Here is a 26667-nt window from a genome sequence, read left to right as displayed (position 1 = left end):
ACAAAATCAAGAAAACTCAATAATTGAGTAATTATGTTTCACTATTTACTAGATTTTTCTGTCCCTTACTGGGGGTTGGATCAACTATGCTCTGTTATTCTCCAACCACAAAAAGCTTTTATGCAGGGCCCTCAGCCTTTTCATCAACATCAAATGTTGACGCCACAGCATCTTATGCTTGCTCAACAAAATCTTGCATCATCATCTGCTAATGATGAAAATAGACGACTTAGAATGCTATTGAATAATAGGAATATGGGCCTAAGCAACAGTGGTCTTTCAATGATGTGGTATCAAATGTTGGGTCACCTGTTCAAGCTGGCAGCCCGCTTTTGCCTCGTGGAGATAGAGACATGCTAATGAAGGTGCTAGTTCTCTTTAATTATCATTTCATCATCTCGACTTATCAATTCTAAAATATTTGTTGAGCTGTTCTTTTATTTATTTTACAACGAGTTAACACAAGTTTCATGGTTTACGTCAAGTGAAAATTTCCACCTGTGTAGCTAAAATTGGCTATCAATAACAGAATACCAATCCGCAGCAGCAGCGGCAGCGGCAGCGGCAGCTTTAATAACATGTTCTTTCAAATCAGCAATCTCAGTCTTCGAATCCTAACGTGCATCAGCAAGACAAAGTAGGGAGTATTGGCGGTGTCACAGCGGATGGGAGCATGTCAAACTCTTTTAGAGGAAATGATCAGGTCACTATTCATTTTCTTGGTTCATTATGCCCTGAGGAATTCCTGAGAAACATAATTCTAGTGACTTGTAATACAAAGGAATAATTGTTAACACATAAGTAGCTTGGAAATTTTTTTAACATTTAGTTTGTCATGTTAACATTTTTGGTGTTAACACACACACACATTTTTTGAACATTTTTCAGCTCTCATATCGAGTTGTACATGTTTGTTTGATTGATTGATTGTTTGTTTGTTTTTTTTTTTTTTGATAGAATGTACATGTTTGTTTTACATATGTGGCTTCATCTATGCTATATCATGGTCCCAAAATAATAGTCACTTTTGGCTTCTCTCTCTCTCTCTCTCTCTCTCTAGGGAGAAACCTCCTGTCTTGTGATATTTGACCCTTGATGGCACATGTTTCCTTTAATGGCTGGTCTTGTTTTGAATGTTACTGTTATTAGGTCATGTAATAATTTTTTTATGATTCTAATAGGAGCTATTTCATAATTCCATCTTTCTGTATCAAGAAACTAGGGTTTTCCCCGTACGTTGCACGGGTAATGAATTAGTTAATTAGGAGAACTCAAATGAATTAATGATATGTCTAATTAATGAGAATATGAATTAAAAATTAGATATAGACTAAATTTCTCATTTAGACACATAAAAATTTTTGAATTTGAAGTTGATTCAAGTCCAAACTTTTTTTATAAATAATAATTCTTTTATAATTTTAAATTTTTTTCATATTCTAATCATTTAAAATTTTAATCATTTCAAACATTTTGTTCTCTCAGCATTTTTACTATTAATACCTCCATGACTCTCAAATTTTATGTTATTTTTTGTTGATTAAAAAATAAAAATAAACTTGTCCTCTTAAAATTTTTATTTCATTTTAAATATTAATTCATCTCTCTTTTTGTTTGGAATTTTTTTAACTACCTAAATAAAGGACTTTAAATACATGGATTTTAAATGTGGATATGAAAGGCAAAATTTTAAATCTAAAATCAAATTTAAATTCATTAATTTAAACACTAAAGTAATACATATACAGGAACTACTACTAAATCCAAGTCTAAAATTTTCATTTTTTCTTTCAAATCCCAATTTATCTCTTTATTTAAAATTTCTTGATTACCTAAATTAAAAATTTTAAATACATGGATTTCAAACGTAGATATTAAAGGCAAGATTTTAAATATATTGGTAGAGTTTTAAACTAAATATATATGCCAAGATCGTTTTCTTGGTACTTTCAATGCTGACTCTATTCTTCATGTTAGAGTTTTGAATTTCTGTTCCATCAATGAAAATTGAAAGATTGATCAATTATGCAGATATCTTTAACTGAAATCATCAATCATATCATTATTGTGCAACCACCAAACCTGAATGCAGATGATGATGTCATATATTGGGGACCTTCAAATGATAGTAGCTTTACTATCAAATCTGTTTACAAGGCTATCGATAATCATAGCAACATCAACAACTCTAAAATTTGGTTTATGATTTGAAAATAGCCAACTTATGAGAAAATCAAATGCTTCCTTAGGAAAGTGGCTTGAGATCGACTCCAACCTAAATTAACTTACTCTAATAGAGCTAATCCCTGTATTAAGAACTAACCCTTTGGTTGTAACTTTCCTAACTCAACTATTCATATCTTAAGAGACTGCAAGAAATCTAAAAAGGTATGGCTAAAATTAGTCAAAAAATTTGAACTAAACATTTTCTTTTCTCTCCACTTACAGGATTGGATAATTTAAAATGTGAAAAAAGATGCAGTTACTGCTAAAGTAAGGAATGTTTCTTGGCAGAGACATTTCACCCATGTGTGTTGGAACATCTGAAAAGAAAGATGCAAATACATCTACTCTAAAGAAAACATGCTGATAGAGACTTTGCTTTCAGTAGCATCCAGGACATTCACAGTGATCAATACCTTTAATCTAGAATCAACTTCTTGACCCAACAAAGTGATAAATCTAAAGTGAAATAATGCTCTCTAGAAAAAGGTTGGGTTAGACTTGATACAGATGGCTCTATTAACAATCAATGTGCAGTTTCTTGCGAAGGTCTCATCTAAAATAATCAAGGAAATTGGATTAAAGACTTTACTAAATACATCGATTATTAACCAAATACGACAGCTGAACTTATGGGCATCTTAAAAGGTCTCAATATTTGTTGGGCAATGAAATTTAGCAAAATCAATGTCTATTCAAACTCTACAGAGGTGCTTACGCTAATATGCAAAAAGTTCTCCACTAATCATTCTCTTGCTCCAGCTATCAATAACATTAGAGAACATACTATGAGAAATTGAACGGTTACATTTGACCACGTCTTTAAATAAGCTAATAAATGCGTTGATTGGACGGCTCATTTAACATTTATTAACAATTTAAATATTCATATTTTCAATAATCTGCTTTTTAATTATATAAATATTCTGGATGCTGATAAGAGTTAGATTATTTGTCTACATGAGTTAGTCCCGTGGCTTACTACTCAAAAAAAAAAAAAAAAACCATAAAGACTATATGCTCTTACTTTTCTCTCTCTGTCTTCCACGTAACTTATTCACAATCACTTTTTCACTTTGTTTCTTTCTTTTCACACTCAAGCTAACAAAACTCTCTCACCCTCACCCACTTCACGTCACTTTACTTGCTTCGCTTCTCCACCAGATTTTACTCGCTTCTTTTCATGCTCACAACACATACTTGCACACAATCGCAGTGACAAATTCATTCGTATACTTCTCGAAACCAATTAATAAATTAAAAATAATAATAATATTTCTTTAAAATTATATAAATAATAATTTAATCTTTAAAAGTCATAATTTTAATAAAATTTTTAGGATCTCTTTGCCAATAATTTTTTTAGTAAAAAGACTTTATCATTACTGAAAATAATAAATTTAATCACAACTTCTATTTTATAAATTGCAAGAGTTAAATAAGTAATCATAACTTATCAATTGTAATTTCTGTTATTAAAAAACAAACTTTAATAACAACTTTTGCTTAAGAAATAACAATTTTAATTTTGTAAAACTACAATAGATGAACAAAACATCACAGGATGTGTTTGGATTTTAATTAGAAAAAATTAATTATAGAAAAAATTGATTATTAGAACGCGATGATATTTGGATGAATTTTTAGAAATTGATTTTGATAAATTGAATATGTTTGGATGATTTTTTGAAAATCAATTTTGAATGTGCAAATAAATGATATAAAGAAAAGGAGCCAAATGGAGTTTTGCAAATGGAAGAAATTTTAGCTTCTCTAAAATGGAGTTTCCCAAACCAAATGGAGTTTTGTAAAATGAAGGTGTTTGGATAAACTTTTGCAAAACCATGATTTTGATCCTAGAATTGATTTTCAATGAGTATCCAAACAGACCTACAATTTATTAAGTATAGTTTCTATCATTAAAAAATAAATTCTCAAAATAATAAACTCCCTTCACAATTTTTATTTAAAAATCACAACTTTTTTTAAAAAATTACAAATACTAAACAAAAAATTAGAAATTGTCACTAATGGTAAAATAATTTTTTCCTATGTAAAATTTATTGATAAAAAAATTTCAAAACACTTCATTAAAATTATAACATTTTAAAAAATAAATTATTATTTATATAATTTATTGAAAAATTTACTATTATTTTTCCTAATTAATTCCCACTACCATTGTTTGCCTTGTTTAGGGAGATTATTTTACAAATATCTTGCTTCTAGAATGTAAAATTCCCGCACAGCGTAGCTTAAGTCGGTGGATGAATTATCTGAAAGGAGAAATAGTTGGTGATTTTTCAATAGACTCGATCCAGCCTACATACCCTATTCGTAAGCTAGTTCTAGTCATTCCCACTGCCAATACACATTGAAGGTACTCCAATGGCAACCTGTTTGGGCGCTTATCACAGTAATAAATATCATGCCCCTCACCGCTGATAAAATTTGAACCATCAAAACATCACTGTCATAAAATTTGAACCCATCTAAATTTTAATATGTATGGTGCAAATTTAAACCATTATTATATATTATATTTTTAAAAATAAAAATTTATAAAAATTATAAATTATTTTAATAAATTTTTTTATTTTTAATATGATCTAAATTTAATTTAAAAGGTTTAATTTAATATTAAAATTTTTATAATTGATATATATTGACTATACTCTGGACTGTGCAATAATGACATAATATTCCCACAGGCTTCCACAAGAAAATAAAGCAACATCCCTCAAGCATATTCATGAGTGTAGCAACAACATTAGCAGCTTAGCTGAACGAACAGAAAATTCTATTAAACCAAATAATTTACCAACCAACTATCAAAAGAGTTTAATGAGCAGCTGATGCAGGATGGAAATTTCTTGACGTGAATACTAATGCAAGAGCTAAACAGGTATATAATATGGATGGCAATAAAACAGGTCCTTATCCAAGAGAGGGAGAAGAGGAAGGTGGGCTTAATGAAGCAAGTAAAAAGGGAAAAATTTGTAGAGCCTAGTCCTGTATGGGAAGTAATGCTAGTTGGAGTTGGACACAGAATCATTCAGTCTACTTCCAAAGCTTAACAAACTTATCATGACTGGCTGAAGCAACCAAACCAGTTACATTTGAGACTGCCAAGGAAGCAATTAGTCCTTCGTGTGCTGACACAGTCATTGCCCTGTTCTCGGCCATGTTCCAAATTTCCAAAGACTGCACAATATATTATGGATTTAAATATCATTCATCAGGGATATGAAGCAGGAAAAACAGAATTACAAGGGTTAGATTTAACCCCATAACCAGCCAGATGATGATATAACAAATACATACATGGTATAAAGTTTAGACAGATTAAACACCACCAGAATTGTTCTGCATACTCATTTTCTACTGTGTTTTCTTTTCTTCAGATTAACCACATTACCAAATACAGGTGGTCAATGATAGCATGTGCTCACTCAAATTTAAAAGGCATGAGAGGCACGTGTGTTTAATCCTTCAGGAAGGACGCCCCTAATGCTGTGGGACTCAGTTTGTAGATGCTAACCCTCTAAAAGTTAGTTAGCATTTGACCCCCTCTTTTTTTTAAGTTATTGTTTGTTTCTGTTGCATCCCAGACAGGATTAGATAAGATAGGTTTATTTAAGTTTGAAAGTTTTGCTTTTATAAAGAGGATTAGAAGAGTGGCTATGACTCATAGTCCTTCCCATTTATTATTATTATTTGAAAGGGGGGGGGGGGCGTGGCAGGCATCTTCATATTTATACTTTTGCTTTCTGCATTTCAAGATAATATGACTTCAAAGTTTCAATTACTCTGAACTCCATCTTCTTCATAAACAATAACCAGCAGTCCATCATTCTCCAAGGAGGACTAAATATTTTTGGGTTAAACTAGCAGTTAAAACTTGATAAATTTTCTCCTTCTAGGTACGATTTTTTTTTTTAAAAAAAAAGAATAAAGAAAGATATGTGCATATAAGATTCAAGAAACTGTTAGCTAATAAGTAAAGACAAACACAATTAGCCAAATTCATGAACGAGGGTTAAAAAAAATAAGATTCAAGAAACTGTTAGCTAATAAGTAAAGACAAACACAATTAGCCAAATTCATGGACAAGGGTTAAAATTTAAAAAAAAAAAAAAAAGGACACAGAAAGGGTATGGTTGATTTGCCTGGTAACATCCAACGACCAGCAATGAAGGACATGTTGGATGGAAAACAAAAGAATGAAATTTATTCCCACTAGATCTTAGCACATGGACACATTCCCCTTCACTCTCCTGATCCAAGAGTCCAAACCCTGACAGAGTCCTCACTGACAGATGCAAGCCGCTCTCCAGAAGGGTCCCAGCAAACAGAATGTATTTGCTTTGTATGTCCCTATAATCATAATGCCACAACCAAAGGGCGTTTAAAAAATCCTCTTGGCACAGTTTGTAAAACATACTCAAATAGGCTGTTTGCTAAATGAAATTTAACCATTACTAGAGCATTACTATAGATCATTTGCAATGAGAATAAATTTTTGCCAGGCTCAGGTCAACTGAGCTATAGCTCTGCAAACTGTAGTTTTCACACTCGAGAAATTACTATCTAGAATATAATGAAATATTAAGCCAGGCCAATCATCAATCTTAACTCGTTAGCCAAAAACAAAACAAAACACATTAAAAAACGACTTTGGAAGGATCACAAAAATTTTAGTTTATACCCAAACGTACTATGGTGTAAACCAACCTGTAATGAATATTGGCATGTCTGTGTTTCCACATCCAGTATAGAGACAACGTTCTCCGCAGCTGCAGCAAGATATCTCCCTAGGCGAGGTTGAAACCTCACCTGGGCAGTACCACCCTAATCAGCACAAAAAATTGTAAGTATGGCAGACAGTGATACTAATAAAACCAATCATTTTCACAAAAAGAAAAAAATATCAATCATGGGCCCTTCACTAATTACTTGAGCTTTTAGTCTTAGAAATATCAGTGAAATAACCACAGGCCTTCTCCAAACAGCTTAAGCTTGTGGGATGAATTGGTTCCCAAGATTGGCAAACTAAAATGAATGTACAATCACTCAAATGCACTCAAAATAAAAAAGATATGTTATAAAATGCAAAGGAAACTAAGATTCTACCTTAAAGACTCAAGCACAGCTTGCCATTATTCATGCTCCAATATCGTATTTCACCATCAGCATCACGAGAGCAGATAAGATCATCTTTATTTGGATGAAAATCTAGAGACATAACAGACGTATAATGTCCTGTGAATGTGTGAAGCGTATATCCAGACTGCATGGGTAAAATATCTAATAAGCTCAAGCAAAACAGCAAGTAGAATAACAATCCAATAAAATCCAGACTTAGCAAGCAAACTATGCTAGCACACAATTATTGGTGTGCTAGCTCACAGGTACAGCTGACATTCAAAATGAGGAAAGCCTTTCTACAAGCAGTGTAGATGTGTAAATTAACTGTTGGATCTCTGTAATTCTGACAGATACAAAGAGAGAAAGAGAGGGAAAGAGAGAGAAGAACAGAAGGTAGAGAGAATTCAGAGAGAGAATAGAGAAAAACAGATAAGGACTGAATAGTGCAATCATTATCATTAGACTAGCATAGGATACAAATGTGTCTCACAGTATTTATAGGCTTCTAATCCCCAAACTATCCTAACGGCTATATTATTTAATCATGACTAACAGTAACTAACTAACTAACTAACTAACAATAACAGAAACTAATATTTCAATATTACAATTATATAACATTAACCCCCATAAAAACTATCGTGCTAGCAATCAGAAAATTGAGCGAAGAACATACGATCTGTTACATGAGTTATTTTATTCAATGACAATGAAGTTTATGTTGCGATATAAATCCATGTCGGACACAATGCCCAATCAACAAATGATTCAAAATCATTCAGCAAAACTGTTCGAATGGTTGAATAGAAGAAAGTGGTTTTAGCTGTTAAGAGTCATTAATGACAGAATAAGTGTGAAAGAAGTTATTAAGAAGTTCTAATAACTAGTCCTTGTATAGTTGTATTACACTATTACAGATTGAAGAAACTGTTATGCCAGTTGATGAATTCTGAATTCCGATTCTCCCTCTCTCTCCTTCCTATTCTTTCTACCTTCAATTCTCCTTTCACCTACCAACTTACAATCAACAGAAATTCCTAAGCTTGCGAACTTCTAAGGCTACACCCGATTAATCACTCCTATCATGCCTATCATGAAAGAATAAAGACTAGCTTCCTGACAAAGCTTGGGTGAAAAACAGTAAAGCATGCAAAGCACATGATCCCTGCCTCCCTGTTAACTACCGAGGAACTGAAATTTAATTTTTGAGGATCAGAAACCCTGCATCAACAGTCTTGAAGAACCAACTTCATTGTAAACTATCATAGCATTATACTGTAGAATGGTAAAACTGAATCTGGAAACTCCTCTTCCGGGGAACACTATTATAAGATGATATATATCTTGAGGTACGGCATATTTCAAGCTTAGGCTGCTAACGGATAGATTTATTTAAGACACTAAACTTCTTTTTCTCACTGTAACTAAAATCCCATGGAACAATCACACAACTCAATTTTATTATCTCATGTACAAATTTTCAGTGAAAGAGGAACATCCATACTTCTTCGTAACTTCTCAGTGAGTGTGTCACACACTTCAAAGACAGCATGAACTATATCCTTTGATGTGACCAATCCAAAATAGAATTAGAACCCACAGAGCGTACTTCTCAAAAAGAGTATACTAACAGAGTAAACGAGGAAATGAATCGACTAACATTGTCAACATCCCAAACCCTGACGGTTTTGTCAAATGAAGATGTTGCAAGGCGAGGCATGCTTGGACTAAAACGGACATTAGTTATCATAGATGAGTGTCCTTCAAGAGTAGCTTTTGCCGTTAGAGAATCTGTGAACCACAAGACAGCCTGCAATGCAAAACCATAAAGAGAAAAAGGTCAAACATTCTATATATATAACAAATGATACAGAAATCAATCTTTTTCTTGTTTCTCAAGTCAAAGACATAAAGCTGCAGACACTATCAATGATTCAGTTGACCACGTGAAGTAATATATCAAATATACCTCCAGACTAATCAACTAACCTTTCTGTCATGGCCTCCACTTGCGAGCAATTTCCTGTCAGATGAGAAGTCGCAACAGATAACTTTGCTTGTACTAGCTCGTACAGAATTGAATTCAGCAAGAGATCCATCGTCAACAAATCGGTCCATGCCTGCAATTCAAGATCCTTATGATCCCACTGCCAAAACAGAATGGCCATGAGTCTTCATGCAAGGAATTCATTATTCCTTCCGTCAATGTAAATGTTCAAAAATATTCCACTTACCAATTGGTTTGAAGGTGATGTAAGTAGAGATGGGCAGACAAGACCAACCTTTAAGTCTTGATTACCTAAAATTTAATTTAATTATGAGACCCGGCCTTACCAATAGGGCTCAGGGGAAAAAAAAAAAAATCCAACATATTTATTCAACCAATATAAACCACATAATCAAAATAAAAAATAAGCTGAGTCAGAGAGACAACTAAAAACATTATATGAAGAGCTATAAGAAAACAATTAAAAACCAAATATTAGATTATATGAAGAACTATAAGAAAACAATTATTTGCTCAGCATCTTGGAACAAAGCTTACTCAAAAAGGCAAGCTTACATCCGATGAAACAGAGGACAGGAGGCATCAATAATCACCTTCAATTTGCACAAAATCACACTACGGATCTAATTGAAAGAAGGTGAAAGCAATTGAAAAGCAAGCTTGGAATTTTAAGCAAGACAACATTAAGAATTAAGTTTCTGTACCCACACAATTAATTTTAAGATCAAAATCCACCACACCTCAAAAATACCAACTGAACTTAAAATGATAATAGTACTATTGAGATATCACTGTTAAACCGGTCCCTCTCATAAACAATTCAAAATACAATGACTGAGAAGGGACGATATAGCGACTTCGTGTGAACGCAAAAACCAAAATCTTCGAAAGACCATAAGTCCAATTCCCAACTTGGACCAACTTGCTTGCCCTTCGTATTTCAGCTACAAACGAAATATAAAGGAGAATCAGAATAAATATGTCAGAACCCATGAAATTTTACGCTCGAAGCTAACTCCAAGCCTCTCGGATTTCTCTCCCTGGTTTGTTCCAGCAAGATTGCTTTATCGCCTCAGCCTATCCCGTGAGTCCTGAAAGAGATCTTTTTTTTTTTTTCACTTTGAGGGAGCAGAATCAGCTTTTACACATGCGAGAGGCGAGAAGGAGAGCAGAATCTGGTCCGTCGGAGAGACGAGATGCGAGACACGGATGATGCGAGACGGTGAGGGAGAGACGAGCAAGGAGAAGCAAGAGGCGATCGCAGGACCAGAGCTAATGACAGGACCAGAAGAAGATACAGGCTGCTTTCTCTTTCTCCCAGTCTGGTTTTTGGATGCCTTAAAGCAGTCAGAAACACCCCGTAAGGAATGTATTAAAGAAAAGGCTCAACAGGGTACTCTGAGAGAGAGAGAGAGAGAGTAAAAATAGATCAAATAGTATCCAGTAACATCCAAGGATGCCAGCCATTGCAGGAATAGAATCTATCTAATACCTTTATTAAAGTGGGCTGGCTACAGTACATGAACAGTGTTTCAATAAATGACAAAAATCAATCCAATTCTGTACAGTTGGAGGAGGTGGGTTTTGGCTGGGTTTTGCCAATTTCGAGTTTATGGTCATCTTCGTGTTCAGTTCACGCCACCAGAGGTGAAGTTTCAAAGTCCTGGTTGCTCGGTTTGAAATATTGTTGCCCGGTGTGGTTTTGCAGTGTGCGGAATATCGTCAGAAGGAGTTTTGTCATCGTTTTCCTTGGTAGTTGTTTTGTCATCTTCATTTATGCTCCTTTTATTGTTCTTGCCATTGATCTTAGGGGGGTTTGACTAGGCTTGGTTGAGGAGGGTGATTCTCCACGGCATTTTTTTCTGTTTTGATTTTGTTTTTCAACGTCGTTTCAGTTGTGTTTCTTTTCCTTTTCTTAGCTGCTGTGTTTTGCTGGTCAAACAAATTGATGAGAATTCTCTCACTTGGTTTGAGGAGAGGGGAGGAAAGGAGGGCTCCCTCCAATTTAGGGGAGAGGTTTCAAAAATTTTTTCTCTCCTTCACCTAACTCCCCTCCCCTTGTTTGAATGGGACAAGGGGAGGGGAGGGTCCCCCCAGCCAAACAATGCAACGGGTGAGGCATCGTGGTTGCCCTGTTGGTGACACTATTGTTTGTAATGTTGACGGTATTCATTATCTGTTGACTATTATGTTTGTTGTGCTCGGCTTAACGTTTGTTCTATGATCTTGTATTTGTTGCTTGTAGATCATGATTGTGAGGGTTCTGCTTCTGGGCAAGGAGACAAGTGGTGTCATCCATCGACGTCATCTTCGGCTAATGGGTTCCCTCTTAACAAGTGTGTTGATTTTTTGTCTCTCATGTGTTCTGGTGAATTTAACCCTTTGAGTTACTTACCATGGGCGTGTGCCTAATTTGTTATAGTGATTTAGTCTGAGATGTTACTGTTAGCCTTTATTAGTTTATGATTTGGTGTTGTCTTCTTCTTTTTTGTCTGTAGATTCAGATTGCCAGCTATTGACGTTTGGTCATGAGGGCTGTGCTGCAACTAATCGTGGGGTTATGCTGGGTGAGGCTCCGGTGCTGAACGATAAGGGTTTTCCATGGCACTCACCACTCGGGGGAATTACTAATGTGGAATGTCCTCGTACACGGTTTATGCGGCCATGTCATTTGCTTGGCTGTGCTTACTATTCCCTTGTCCTTTGCTTATTAGGTAAGGTAGCTTCCACTACCAGTTCCTTCTGCTATTCAAGTCCAGTTTGCTGCCCATCTCTCATTTGCGTCCTGCAAGTGCACTTCTAATGCAGTCTAATTAACAATGCTACTAGATTTTACTAATGGTTTACTAGGGTTTGTAGCTTTACCCCAGTTTTTAAGTAATTTTTTTTCCTATCTCATTTTAATTGTATTTTTATATGTTTTACAGTTTACGTAAAACAATTAAACCATATCACTTTGCATCTTTGATATGTAATGGATCCAGTTATTCACTGTTTTAGGGAAAAAACAATAACAAAGCAAGTGTGACTGCCATTCTCAAGCGTGCAGTGCCCATTGTTGTAAATATGAGTCCCACTTTCTGATTTACCAGGTTGTTTCTATCCTAAGAAGCACCGATATGGATATGAGTGTCGGGTATGATACGATACGATACGCGGACACGGCTATTTTTCAAAATTTTAGGATACAGGTACGGCTATATAAATAATTAAATATTAAATATTTGGATGTCTAAAAACATAATTTCAAGATGTCTAATGTCATCACAAAATATAATATAATAAATAGTCAAGCGCTTAAACACTATCAAGTGGCAAAAGATAATTATCAACTTAAAGTAATTCTAAACTTCTTCATCTTCATTAACATCACCACTTTCTTCTATAAGTTCTCTCTCCAAAATTGGCTCATCTAGAGATAAACTTGCAACTTCAAGATTTTCAACATCATCTATTTCCTAACAATCTCCACTAATATCCCACAATCTACTTTCTCCAATGGAATACTTCTCACTCTTTCTTGAAAGAAAACGAAGATTTGAATGAACAAAAACTAAGTTCTCTGCTCTTTTTGGAAGTATCCTGTTTCTCTTTAGTGAATGAACAAAAGAGTAAGTGCTCTAATTTCTTTCACAACAAGATGATGAGCATGGTTGATTGAGAAGTTTCAATGCAATCCCTTGAAGTTTAGGAGCATCAGCACCATGATTGCTCCACCAAACCTTAGGCTCTAATATACATCTATCTTGTATGGATTCAACAAAAGAGAACTCATCTGAACATCCAGAAAATTTTGAAAATTCATTCATAACCAATTTCCTCTCTTCTTCATCTGGAAACATCCTTCTAATGCACTTTTTCCTCTCAGTTGATATTTTAGCATCTCTATGTGGAGAGACTCTATTTAGTCCACCTTCAAGCCATTGTGTTGTATAATACCTACAATAATATAATAACATTAATTGGAGTTGTGATGCAAAAATGATAAAGAAAAGAATTTCATGATAAAAAATAAGAATAACACACCTAGGATTCAGTGAGTAGGCAAGACAATATAGTGGAGTGGCACTCTTTGTCCATTGATCAATGATGATATTATAAACAACTTCATAAAATGAAGAGTACTCAGAAAGTGATTTTCTTTCATGCTTATAAATTGATTCCTTAATTTGCTCTATCATTGAATCCCACATCTCATAAATCAAATGAAGTGTGGGTCTATCTGTGTCAGCAAATCTCAACATATCATAAATTGGCTTAGTGAAAGAGAGAATATAATCAACCTTCTCCCACCAAAGATCATTAAGAATTATGTCCTTCACAGTAGCAACCTTTCCAACATCATCATCTCTATAAGCATTTCATTCTTCACTAATAACCAGTGTACGAAGAGAAGTTTTGATAAGTCTGAATCTCTTCAACATCACAATTGTTGATGCAAATCTTGTTTCAGCTATTGCAAGCAATTTTAATGGCACGAATTCATTAAACATGGCCAATTTCATAGAATGATTCATGATAAATGTTCGGATAAAGACTGCATCATCTCTCACCTCAGTGATCCAACGACATTCTCCATAAACAATTTCATTTGCCTCTGTATTTTTTGCTGCACATATATTCTTCAAGGAAAGATTAAGTGTATGCACCACACATGGTGTCCAAAAGATGTGAGGATATTCATCTTCCACCATCTTACCAGCAGATTTACAAACAGGTGCATTATCAGTAATTACTTGAACAACTTTACGAGGCCCCACTTCTTCAACCACTTTTTTTATCAAATCAGCCATGTAAAATCTGTCTTTATACTCACTAGTTGCATCAATTGCCTTCAAAAACATGGGGCTTCCATCACTGACAGCCATAAAATTAATTAATGGCCTTCTGTATACATCTGTCTAACCATCCGTAACTATACTTACCCCCTTATGATTCCAAGTCCCTTTGATTGATTCAAGTTGCTTTTCAACATTGGCCCTTTCTTTTTGCAACAAAGTAGACCTTAGTGCATTATAACCAGGAGGTTTAAAACCAAGAATTATATTGTTGGTAGCATATTGAAATATACTAATAAAATATGGGTTACGTGCCAAATTGAAAGACAAGCCAGCCGAATAGAACATTCTAGCAATTTCAGCAGTTAAATTATCTCTAGCTCCTTGTTGGAAAGCTCTTTCTATCGTATTTATTGCCCTCCTTTTTCCCTGATTGTGTTCACTTTGAATAGGGGCAGAACCCCTTTGACATAAAGGAGACAAGCTCTCAGTTGGAGTTGGCAATGGCACATGTCTTGGTTTTGTTCTATTCTCAGCCTCCTCTTGAGCTTTTCGCATTTCACCTAAGCAACTATCATCAACTTTCGGGCATATAGCAATACCCTTTCCAGAGATCCTCAACAAATGAAATTTAACTCTAGAATAAGAGCCATTATATTGGTTATTACAATAGTTACACTTCCAACTTCTATTTCCACCATCCCCTTCATTTTCTTGAGGAACCAAAGTTACATAAGCCTATAAAGGAGTACTCTCTTTCTGTCTTTCATTATTATATTGAAATTGAGAATTCACACTTTCTGAACTACTACCGAGTCTAGAATTAGAAGTCATTACAGGTTTAATTTTAAATAATATCCTGCAATTTTAACAAGAAGAGAGCTAATAAAAATTTAAAATAAATCAATGTTTAACTCAACAAAATAATCCATCTAAATAAAAAAAATTAAATCAATAATTCAAGGCTCTGGACAGCTCTCTCGGTTCAGCAGTAATTCAATCAGCTCTCTCGTTCAAATCAGTAATTCAATCAGTAATGCAATGCAATAATAATAATAATAAAATATCCATCAGCACTCAGCAGCACAAGAGGAACTGAAAATGAAGCTGAAAAATGACCGTCGACCGACCACATGAACTGAATAAATTACCAATGAAGCTGAAGAACGATGGTGAGGCAGAGCAGACGGTCGAAGACGTTGAGCCAGAGCAGACGGTCGAATACGAAGACTGAGGCAGAGCAGACAGTGAGCGGGTGAGGCAGCGACGCAGAGTGAACCGTGAAGCTACAGTGGAAAACAGCGGTCTGAGTAAAACAGCTGTCGATTGGAGCTGAAAAGATAGGGCAACAGATTTCTGGAGCTGGGACTGAGTAAAAGGAAGTGAAAAACGCAGAGTTTCGCGTCTACCCGCGTCCGACCTTCGTCCGACCCGTGTCAACCCGTCTCAACCCGCGTCTGCCCGCGTCCGCCAGAAACTGGGAAAAGGGACGCGCCGTTCCCGCGTACTGAACGCGTGTCCGTGTCGGATACGTATCCGACATAGACACGCCGGCCATTTGCCGTGTCCGTATCCGACACGGACACGTCGGCCATTTTGCCGTGTCCGTACTTCTGAGTTTCTATCCTATTTTCTGATTTTTAATTTTAAGTGTCAAAAGATTCAGTGGCACAACCGGAAAATGGCACTAAATATGTTTCTTTTGGATACAAATCTGTGATGGGTGATGCGAATACCATCACAGATTAGAGATAATATTCTAACAGAAAAGATATGCTTCTTCTCTTCAAAATATTAGGGCCAAATAAGACATGGTAAAGCAGCATGCTAAAGTTGCTAAAGAAGCAGTCTCAGGTGCTGTTTCTCGGACCTCTTTTCATGCCACTGGAAGCAAACCCCTAAGCATAACTCAAAATAAACCCTTAAAAGATGATGCTAATAGGAGAATATGAACAAAACTTACAATGGGAACAGATACTGAAAATCATAATCAACTTCAAGCCACTAAATCTGAATCTTCTGCATCAATTTGTTCTGATCTTCACCTTAGACTTAAGGCTGTGGTGAAATAAATTTTAAGACTTAAACTTGAGCTGCAATCTAGACTTGAGGAACTAGAATTCAGGATCGTTGAGAGAGATTTGAGTGAAGAAGTTGCTGAAACAGCAAGCAAGCAACATCTGGAGTGCAAAAGGATTATACTGTAAGTCAATATGCAAACCCTGGAGGGAGAAGTTCAGATTTAAAGTTTGTATGATGCAATTCACCTGGGAGAAGAACTTTATATCTCCATGAATGTGATTTATCTCTAAACATGTGTTATGTTGCTGTTGCAAAACTATAATCTTATTTGAAGCAGAAGACTTTTTGAACAAATGGTTTATGTTTAGATTTCAGATATGCCGATGTATGATGACTATCTTACATAGTCTCTTGTATTCTGTTATTTTTAAGCGAGAGTTACTGGTTTCTATGGCATTGTGCATCCTTACACCGTGAGTTGTACACTTTGGACCCTACAATCTTCTTCGTCCTAGCATTTCTGAAAGCATTCAATGATAATACAGGGCAAAGCTTTAGAAGTAGAATGCTTTAGCCTCTTCCAAGCATTTTCACATTTGAAATGCTCCAGCCTCGCTTCTATCTATGAGTTATTGTTATCTGTGTTACTTAATCATTTTGACTATCACTTGGAAGTGGTATAAGCAATCTTATTCTTCCTTTAATTTTAAATCTGCACATGCATATCCATGTAAATGTTAGTTGGATATGTTTAATTGTGTTTGTCTTTCTAAACTGAAAATTTTGATAAGTGGGTGAATGAGAAATGTATCCTTACACATTAATGAATTAATATGGTGCTGTACTTGATGATTTTGGCCTTGAGACAATGCCTGACAAGCTTATGGAAGGTTTTATTCGTCCTATATTGAAAGTTAAAAGAGCTATTTATATATATTTGCCAAAAGAAGCCTAATATCCTCTATTAAAATTTTCATTCTTGATGCATGTTCAATTAATTAATTAGATTATTCTGCAGACTTCTTTGGAGAACTTGGTGGAGCAACCCTAGATTCACATCACGGGTTTGTTGTTGAACATGGTAAAGAAAGAGATGTTGACTCAGTTTTTACTCCCTTCTTGATGCATTTCTTTTTACATTTATACTTAAAAAGAAAATTGTTGTTGCTGAGCATTGTGGCTGCATTAGTCATATTAGCTACAATCAAACTTATTCTACGAAGAGCATAGAAATTGACCACAATCAAAATAATGGGTCTGAATTTCAGTTTCAATTTCACTTTCTCTCACATTCTTCTTCTTCTTCACTGTCTCTAATGGGTTTGAATTCCAGCATTAAATGTAATTTTCAAGTTACGCGCCGATTAACTAGAATTATTAGTGGTTGTTTTATTATATATTAACACTTTATGTATGTGGTTATTTAATTGTGTTCAAATTGCACGTGGATTAACTGGAATTTTATGCAATTTTCAAGTTGCATCTGGGCAACTATGCACTTGATATTTTCCCCTGCTTTCTTACCTCTTCCTGCTACTCATCACATGACTTCTCTATTAATGTCCTTTTTTACCTATTGTTCCTCTATATATTTTGCTGATAAACATTTCTTTTATTAATTGTATCAGATAAGACTTGGTGCACTATTAGATGAAATACTCCAAAACTCTCACTGCTTAGTTTTATATGTTTTGTTTATGTTCTTTTCTGGAATATCATTTCATTATCTTCAACAGCCACCTTTTTTTTTTCACATGATATAACGGATCTGTTTTTAATGCTCCAGATATATATGATATCAGTATATTGATACCACAAGATGCTACAAAGTTATCCAATAATTTACTCTTATTCAATGGCATGTGTTGTCTGTTGGTAATTTGGCTTCATATATTTGTATCATATGATTATTGCAAGTCCAGAGTTTTAAGATTTTTAAAATGATCACTAAATATGTTAGGCTGTCTTTAGAAGTGAATATTTTTTTCTTTCTTTACCAGACTTATTAAACTTCAAAAAAGTATCTTTCACGTTCTATTTGACTTGTAATAAATATAGTTATGTAATTGAAAGTTTTTTCAGTGTTTTTTTTTTTTTTGTTCATGATTCTATATATTCAATTTGTTATAGAGTAAATTAAAATTATTTTGATGTGACATATGGAAGGCCTTGTAATTTGTGAATGCTGATCAAAGTGTAGCTACATATAATTTTTTGGCGTGTCCGACTTGTAGTATTGATTTGATATACATTGGTCTTTTAGAGTAGGATATTACATATTTATTGTTATTTTAAGGAGAAACTGTTATCTAACTTTTCCAAAATTAAAATCTACATATTTGTTGACATTATTTAAAGGGAAAATTGCCTAAAATTTCGCAAGGTATCTGAAATTTGCTTGAGGACCTAGGTCTTTTATAAGAGTTTGGTTTATGCAATAGTGGTGTTTGGTTGTTTAGTAGTGCTCAGTTTGTCTTCGTGGTTTCTAATTTGTTGATTATTTTGGGTTATTACCAGTGACGATGTTGAACGAAATTCGATAGATGATTGCTTTTGTTGGTAATTGATGGGATTTTTTAAAAAAAATTTTTTGAAGGCATTTTATTATTTCACATTTAAAATGTACATATTAATTAAAAATTAGGGAAACTATATATGCATATTAATTTAAAATATCTCACAATTGTAGTAAATTTTATGTTTCAATAAATTATAACTAACCTTGATTACCAAAAAAGTTATTGATAACCCTATACAATGATGGTATTTCTTCTTTCAAATTAACCCTATGGAAAATGTTGATGGTTAAAAGTAATATTATATTTTTCATTATTAAATTTAAGTCTTGCAACATTTATTGAGATCGTTTATTATTCATTTTAAACAAATTAATACTTTCCATTTCAATGATAACTTAATTAAGAGTTGCTTCTAATTTGTTATGGTATTTTAATTGCATTTTTTATTTCTTAATTTGATCACTATTGATTCCCCTTTATTTTCATTTATTTTTAGCATGTTTATAGCTGAAAAAAAGTCTATTTATTGGTAGTTTGTGTGTGTGTGTGTGTGTGTGTGTGTGTGTTTAGTATTTGAATTGAAAAATTTGGATTTTAGTTTAAAATTGATAAATTTGGATTTTAGTTTAGTGTTTGAATCCGAAAGTCTATTTATTGGTAGTTTTGGTATATATATTTAGTCTTTTTACTACCCAAGAAAATGATGACAAAACTCCTTCCGATGATATTCCGCACACTGCAAAATCATATCGGGCAACATCTCAAACCGAGCAACCAGGACTTTGAAACTTCACCCCTGGTGGCATGAACTCACAACACGAAGATGACCATAAAATTGAAATTGGCAAAACTCAATCAAAACCTACCTTTTGGTCAAAAAAAAAAAAAATCAAAACCCACCCCCCCATATCCCATTTCGTGAAAACGCACGAATAATCGACAGTGTATAATATTTTAGCCACTACATTAGTTCAATTTAAACTACTATATTGGATAGAATATTGAAATTTCTGAACCCTTACTGTTTAGAATTGGATTAAGTTTTGTAATTTACTGGACGACTGTTTATGTACTGTAGAGCACGCCATCCCACTTGAATAAAGGTATTAGAAGATTCTATTCCCTGTAATGGCTGGTCTCCCGAGATGTTGCTGGGCATTATTTGGTCTATTTTTGTATTCTCTCATTGAGAGTTTTCTTTAATACGATCCTTGCGGGGTGTTTCTGACTGCTTTAAAAACCAGACTGGGAGAAACAGAAAGCAGCCTGTGTCTTCTTCTCGTCCTGCCAGTAGCTCTGGTCCTGCGATCGCCTCTTGCTTCTCCTTGCTCGTCTCTCCCTCACCGTCTCGCATCTCGTCTCTCCGACGGACCAGATTCTGCTCTCCTTCTCGCCTCTCGCATGTGTAAAAGCTGATTCTGCTACCACAAAGTCAAAAGAGAGAGAGAGAGAGAGAGAGAGAGAGCTCTCTTTCAGGACTTACGGGATAGGCTGAGGCGATAAAGCAATCTTGCTGGAACAAACCAGGGAGAGAAATCCGAGAGGATTGGAGTTAGCTTTGAAGGTAAAATTTCATGGGTTCTGACATATTTCTTCTGATTCTCCTTTATATTTCGTTTGTAGCTGAAATACGAAGGGAAAGCAAGTTGGTCCGAGTTGGGAATTGGACTTATGGTCTTTCGAAGATTTTGGTTTTGGCGTTCACACGAAGTCGCTATATCGTCTTTTCTCAGTCATTGTATTTTGAATTGTTTATGAGAGGGACCAGTTTAATAGTGATCTCTCGGCAGTGCTATTATGGCTTTAAGTTCAATTGGTATTTTTGAGTAGTGGTGGATTTTGATCTTAAGATTAATTGTGTGGGTTCTGAAACTTAATCCTTAATGTTACTGTTGTCTTGCTTAAAATTCCAAGCTTGCTTTTCAATTGCTTCCACCTTCTTTCAATTAGATCCGTAGTGTGATTTTGTGCAAATTGAAGGTGATTATTGATGCCTACTGTCCTCTGTTTCATTGGATGTAAGCTTGCCTTTTTGATTAAGCTCTGTGCCAAAATGCTGAGCAAATAATTGTTTTCTTATAATTCTTCATATAATCTAATATTTGGTTTTTAATTGTTTTCTTACAGTTCTCCATATAATCTTTTTAATTGTCTCTCTGCCTCAGCTTATTTTTTATTTTGATTATGTGGTTTATGCTTGTTGAATTAAAATGTTGGATTGTTTTCCCCTTAGAAAGAAGGCTTACAGGCCTGATCCTGAGCCCTATTGGTAAGAGCCATGTCTCATTAGGTTAAATTTTGGGTAACCGAGATTTAAGGCCTAAGCCTTTAGGGGCAGGCTTGTCCAGATTCCCATCTCTACTTACATCACCTTCAAACCAATTGGTAACTGGAATATTTTTTGAACATTTCCATTGATGGAAGGAATAATAAATTCCTTGCATGAAGACTCATGGCCATTCTGTTTTGGCAGTGGGATGATAAGGATCTTGAATTGCAGGCTGCTGACATGGATCGATTTGTTGGCGATGGATCTGTTGATGACAATGTTCAGTCTTTTTTATCCCATGATGATGCAGACCTTAGAGATGGTGTTGGTCGTTGTATGGATGTAAACAAAGGTGCAGCAAACACTATTATTTTTTTTATCATAATTTTTTTTCTTTGGCTTCATCCTAGCTATATGGTTTTCAGATGTATGTCAATGTTTTTTTTTTTTTTTAAAGAATTGCTAAGGTGCAATAGAGTGCAATTTTGTCTCTTTAGAAAATGTCTTCTGTTATTGATTAATTAGGATGAAGATGTAGTTTAAATCCTAGACTGCAGTGAAATGGAAAATTCTTTTCTCAGAGACTTGCTTAAAAACTCAAATAACATATTATATTTCTCCAAATGCAGTTCAGAATATTTTTTCCCTCTGCATGCAAGTATCATTTTTTATCGGACAATTTTAGGAGCATGTTTCTCTATTCTTTTTTGTTTGGGGCTGCTTTGTTGTCCTTTAATTTCTTGACTAGCCTAACAAGATGCCAATGCAGAAACTGAAGTAAAATCTATTTATTCTGAGGCCAATGACTTGCTTTGGTTTTAGGCTTCTCATTTGCTGAATTCAATTCTGTACGAGCTAGTACAAGCAAAGTTGTCTGTTGCGACCTCTCATCTGACGGGAAATTGCTTGCAAGTGGTGGCCATGACAAAAAGGTTAGTTGATTAGTCTGGAGGCATATTCGATATATTACTTCAAGTGGTCAACCGAATCCTTGATATTGTCTGCAGCTTTATGTCTTTGACTTTAGAAACAAGAAAAATATTGATTTCTGTATCATTTGTTATATATATAGAATGTTTGACTTGAGAAACAAGAAAAAGATTGATTTCTGTATCATTTGTTATATATATAGAATGTTTGACCTTTTTCTCTTTATGGTTTTGCATTGCAGGTTGTCTTGTGGTTCACAGATTCTCTAACGGCAAAAGCTACTCTTGAAGGACACTCGTCTATGATAACTGATGTCCGTTTTAGTCCAAGCATGCCTCGCCTTGCAACATCTTCATTTGACAAAACCGTCAGGGTTTGGGATGTTGACAATGTTAGTCGATTCATTTCCTCGTTTACTCTGTTAGTATACTCTTTTTGAGAAGTACGCTCTGTGGGTTCTAATTCTATTTTGGATTGGTCACATCAAAGGATATAGTTCATGCTGTCTTTGAAGTGTGTGACACACTCACTGAGAAGTTACGAAGAAGTATGGATGTTCCTCTTTCACTGAAAATTTGTACATGAGATAATAAAATTGAGTTGTGTGATTGTTCCATGGGATTTTAGTTACAGTGAGAAAAAGAAGTTTAGTGTCTTAAATAAATCTATCCTTTAGCAGCCTAAGCTTGAAATATGCCGTACCTCAAGATATATATCATCTTATAATAGTGTTCCCGGGAGAGGAGTTTCCAGATTCAGTTTTACCATTCTACAGTATAATGCTATGATAGTTTACAATGAAGTTGGTTCTTCAAGACTGTTGATGCAGGGTTTCTGATCCTCAAAAATTAAATTTCAGTTCCTCGGTAGTTAACAGGGAGGCAGGGATCATGTGCTTTGCATGCTTTACTGTTTTTCACCCAAGCTTTGTCAGGAAGCTAGTCTTTATTCTTTCATGATAGGCATGATAGGAGTGATTAATCGGGTGTAGCCTTAGAAGTTCGCAAGCTTAGGAATTTCTGTTGATTGTGAGTTGGTAGGTGAAAGGAGAATTGAAGGTAGAAAGAATAGGAAGGAGAGAGAGGGAGAATCGGAATTCAGAATTCATCAACTGGCATAACAGTTTCTTCAATCTGTAATAGTGTAATACAACTTTACAAGGACTAGTTATTAGAACTTCTTAATAACTTCTTTCACACTTATTTTGTCATTAATGACTCTTAACAGCTAAAACCACTTTCTTCTATTCAACCATTCGAACAGTTTTGCTGAATGATTTTGAATCATTTGTTGATTGGGCATTGTGTCCGACATGGATTTATATCACAACATAAACTTCATTGTCATTGAATAAAATAACTCATGTAACGGATCGTATCTTCTTAGCTCAATTTTCTGATTGTTAGCACGATAGTTTTTATGGGGTTTAATGTTATATAATTGTAATATTGAAATATTAGTTTCTGTCATTGTTAGTTAGTTAGTTAGTTAGTTACTGTTAGTCATGATTAAATAATATAGCCGTTAGGATAGTTTGGGGATTAGAAGCCTATAAATACTGTGAGACACATTTTTATCCTATGCTATTCTAATGATAATGATTGCACTATTCACTCCTTATCTATTATTCTCTATTCTCTCTCTGAATTCTCTCTACCTTCTGTTCTTCTCTCTCTTTCCCTCTCTTTCTCTCTTTGTATCTGTCAGAATTACAGAGATCCAACAGTTAATTTACACATCTACACTGCTTGTAGAAAGGCTTTCCTCATTTTGAATGTCAGCTGTACCTGTGAGCTAGCACACCAATAATTGTGTGCTAGCATAGTTTGCTTTCTAAGTCTGGATCTTATTGCATTGTTATTCTATTTGCTGTTTTGCTTGAGCTTATTAGATATTTTACCCATGCAGCCTGGATATACGCTTCGCACCTTCACAGGACATTTTGCGTCTGTTATGTCTCTAGATTTTCATCCAAATAAAGATGATCTTATCTGCTCTTGTGATGGTGATGGTGAAATACGATATTGGAGCATGAATAATGGCAGCTGTTGTCGAGTCTCTAGGGTAGAATCTTAATTTCCTTTGCATTTTGTAGCATATCTGTTTTATTTTGTGAGTGCATTAGAGCGATTGTACATTCATTTTAGTTTGCCAATCTTGGGAACCAATTCATCCCACAAGCTTAAGCTGTTTGGAGAAGGCCTGTGGTTATTTCACTGATATTTCTAAGACTAAAAGCTCAAGTAATTAGTGAAAGGCCCATGATTGATATTTTTTTCTTTTTGTGAAAATGATTGGTTTTATTAGTATCACTGTCTGCCATACTTACAATTTTTTGTGCTGATTAGGGTGGTACTGCCCAGGTGAGGTTTCAACCTCGCCTAGGGAGATATCTTGCTGCAGCTGCGGAGAACGTTGTCTCTATACTGGATGTGGAAACACAGACATGCCAATATTCATACAGGTTGGTTTACACCATAGTACGTTTGGGTATAAACTAAAATTTTTGTGATCCTTCCAAAGTCGTTTTTTAATGTGTTTTGTTTTGTTTTTGGCTAACGAGTTAAGATTGATGATTGGCCTGGCTTAATATTTCATTATATTCTAGATAGTAATTTCTCGAGTGTGGAAACTACAGTTTGCAGAGTTATAGCTCAGTTGATCTGAGCCTGGCAAAAATTTATTCTCATTGTAAATGATCTATACTAATGCTCTAGTAATATTTAAATTTCACTTAGCAAACAGCCTATTTGAGTATGTTTTACAAACTGTCCCAAGAGGATTTTTTAAACGCCCCTTGGTTGTGGCATTATGATTGTAGGGACATACAAAGCCAGTAGATTCTGTTTGCTGGGACCCTTCTGGGGCGTTGCTTGCAACTGTCAGTGAGGACTCTGTCAGGGTTTGGACTCTTGGATCAGGGAGTGAAGGGGAATGTGTCCATGAGCTAAGCTCTAGTGGGAGTAAATTTCTTTCTTGTGTTTTCCATCCAACATATCTTTCATTGCTGGTCGTTGGATGTTACCAGGCAAGTCAACCACACCCTTTCTGTGTCTTTTTTTTTTTTTAACCCTTGTCCATGAATTTGGCTAATTGTGTTTGTCTTTACTTATTTGCTAACAGTTTCTTGAATCTTATATGCACAGATTTTTCTTTATTCTTTTAAAAAAAATCGTACCTAGAAGGAGAAAATTTATCAAGTTTTAACTGCTAGTTTAACCCAAAAATATATAGTACTCCTTGGAGAATGATGGACTGCTGGTTACTATTAATGAAGAAGATGGAGTTCAGAGCAATTGAAACTTTGAAGTCATATTATCTTGAAATGCAGAAAGCAAAAGTATAAATAGGAAGATGCCTCCCCACCCCCCACCCCCCCGAAATAATAATAATAAATAGGAAGGACTGTTAGTCATAGCCACCCATCTAATCCTCTTTATAAATGCAAAACTTTCACCCTTAAATAAACCTATCTTATCTAATCCTGTCTGGGATGCAACAAAAACAAACAATAACTTTTAAAAAAAAGTGAGGGTCAAATGCTAACTAACTTTTAGAGGGTTAGCATCTAGAAACTGAGTCCCACAGCACTAGGGGCGTCCTTCCTGAAGGATTAAACACACGTGCCTCTCATGCCTTTTAAATTTGTGTGAGCACATGCTATCATTGACCACCTGTATTTGGTAATGTGGTTAATCTGAAGAAAAGAAAGCACAGAAGAAAATGAGTATGCAGGACAATTCTGGTGGTGCTTCTAGGGCAAACAAGTTTAATCTGTCTATACTTTATGCCATGTATGTATTTGTTATATCATCATCTGGCTGGTTATGGGGTTAAATCTAACCCTTGTAATTCTGTTTTTCCTGCTTCATATCCCTGATGAATGATATTTAAATCCATAATATATTGTGCAGTCTTTGGAACTTTGGAACATGGCCGAGAACAGGGCAATGACTTTGTCAGCACACGAAGGACTAATTGCTTCCTTGGCAGCCTCAAATGTAACTGGTTTGGTTGCTTCAGCTAGTCATGACAAGTTTGTTAAGCTTTGGAAGTAGACTGAATGATTCTGTGTTCAACTCCAACTAGCATTACTTCCTATACAGGACTAGGCTGTACCAATTTTGCCCTTAAATGCTTTATTAAGCCTACCTTCCTCTTCTCCCTCTCTTGGATAAGAACCTGTTTTATTGCCATCCATATTATATACCTGTTTAGCTCTTGCATTAGTATTCACGTCAAGAAATTTCCATCCTGCATCAGCTGCTCATTAAACTCTTTTGGCAGTTGGTTGGTAAATTATTTGGTTTAATAGAATTTTCTGTTCGTTCAGCTGAGTTGCTAATCTTGTAGCTACACATGAATGTGCTTGAGGGATGTTACTTTATTTTCTTGTGGAAACCTGTGGGAATATTATGTCATTATTGCAGTTTAAAATGCATCTGGATAGTTAATATGTATCAATTATAAAAATTTTAATATTATATTAAACTTTTCAAATTAAGTCTAGAGTATATTAAAAATAAAAAATTTATTAAAATTATTTTATAATTTTTATAAATTTTTATTTTTAAAAATATAACATGTAATAATGATTTAAATTTGAATCATTTAGATTAAAATTTGAATGATTTAAATTTTATCAGAGTGTGTTCAGATGGTTTAAATTTTATCACAGTGATGAACATGATATTTATTACTGTGATAAGCACCCAAAAAAGTTGCCATAGAGGTACCTTCAATGTGTATTAGCAGTGGGAATGACTAGAA

At 34.7% G+C, this 26667-nt stretch overlaps 1 protein-coding gene and 2 pseudogenes across 8 annotated transcripts; 2 read left to right on the top strand and 1 right to left on the bottom strand.

Moving 5' to 3' along the window:
• LOC129305456 (transcriptional corepressor LEUNIG-like) overlaps positions 1 to 26229 on the top strand; it is a 34371-nt pseudogene extending 8142 nt beyond the window's left edge.
• LOC129306170 (transcriptional corepressor LEUNIG-like) lies at positions 4944 to 10809 on the bottom strand (annotated as a pseudogene).
• On the top strand, positions 10823 to 19945 carry LOC129306171 (uncharacterized). Of its 8 annotated transcripts, none has more exons than XM_054946596.1 (5): positions 10823 to 11026; positions 11625 to 11715; positions 11878 to 12093; positions 17198 to 17260; positions 19777 to 19945. In XM_054946596.1, the coding sequence occupies exons 1-5, from the start codon at positions 10919 to 10921 to the stop codon at positions 19797 to 19799; spliced, it is 501 nt and encodes a 166-aa protein (XP_054802571.1). In that variant the 5' UTR covers positions 10823 to 10918; the 3' UTR covers positions 19800 to 19945. The 8 variants fall into 8 exon arrangements, with proteins under 8 accessions (XP_054802571.1, XP_054802570.1, XP_054802572.1 ...); XM_054946595.1 differs by lacking the exon at positions 19777 to 19945 and adding an exon at positions 17808 to 17848; XM_054946597.1 differs by lacking the exon at positions 19777 to 19945 and adding an exon at positions 12472 to 12570 and having other exon boundaries at positions 17198 to 17453.
• Positions 26230 to 26667: the final 438 nt, after the last annotated feature.

The sequence above is a fragment of the Prosopis cineraria genome, unplaced genomic scaffold, assembly GCF_029017545.1.
Source record: "Prosopis cineraria cultivar Desert tree isolate PC_DT_omini unplaced genomic scaffold, ASM2901754v1 PC3, whole genome shotgun sequence".
NCBI lineage: Eukaryota > Viridiplantae > Streptophyta > Magnoliopsida > Fabales > Fabaceae > Prosopis > Prosopis cineraria.
This window is presented reverse-complemented; position numbering and strand designations above follow the sequence as displayed.

Bases quoted from the DNA above. Each gene is read 5' to 3' on its own strand.
- LOC129306171 (XM_054946589.1), top strand. From the start codon at position 10,919: ATGACAAAAATCAATCCAATTCTGTACAGTTGGAGGAGGTGGGTTTTG. The intron at 11,027-11,624 runs GTGAAGTTTCAA...TGTTGCTTGTAG, and splicing joins TTCAGTTCACGCCACCAGAG to ATCATGATTGTGAGGGTTCT. The intron at 12,094-17,197 runs GTAAGGTAGCTT...ATTATTCTGCAG, and splicing joins CCTTGTCCTTTGCTTATTAG to ACTTCTTTGGAGAACTTGGT.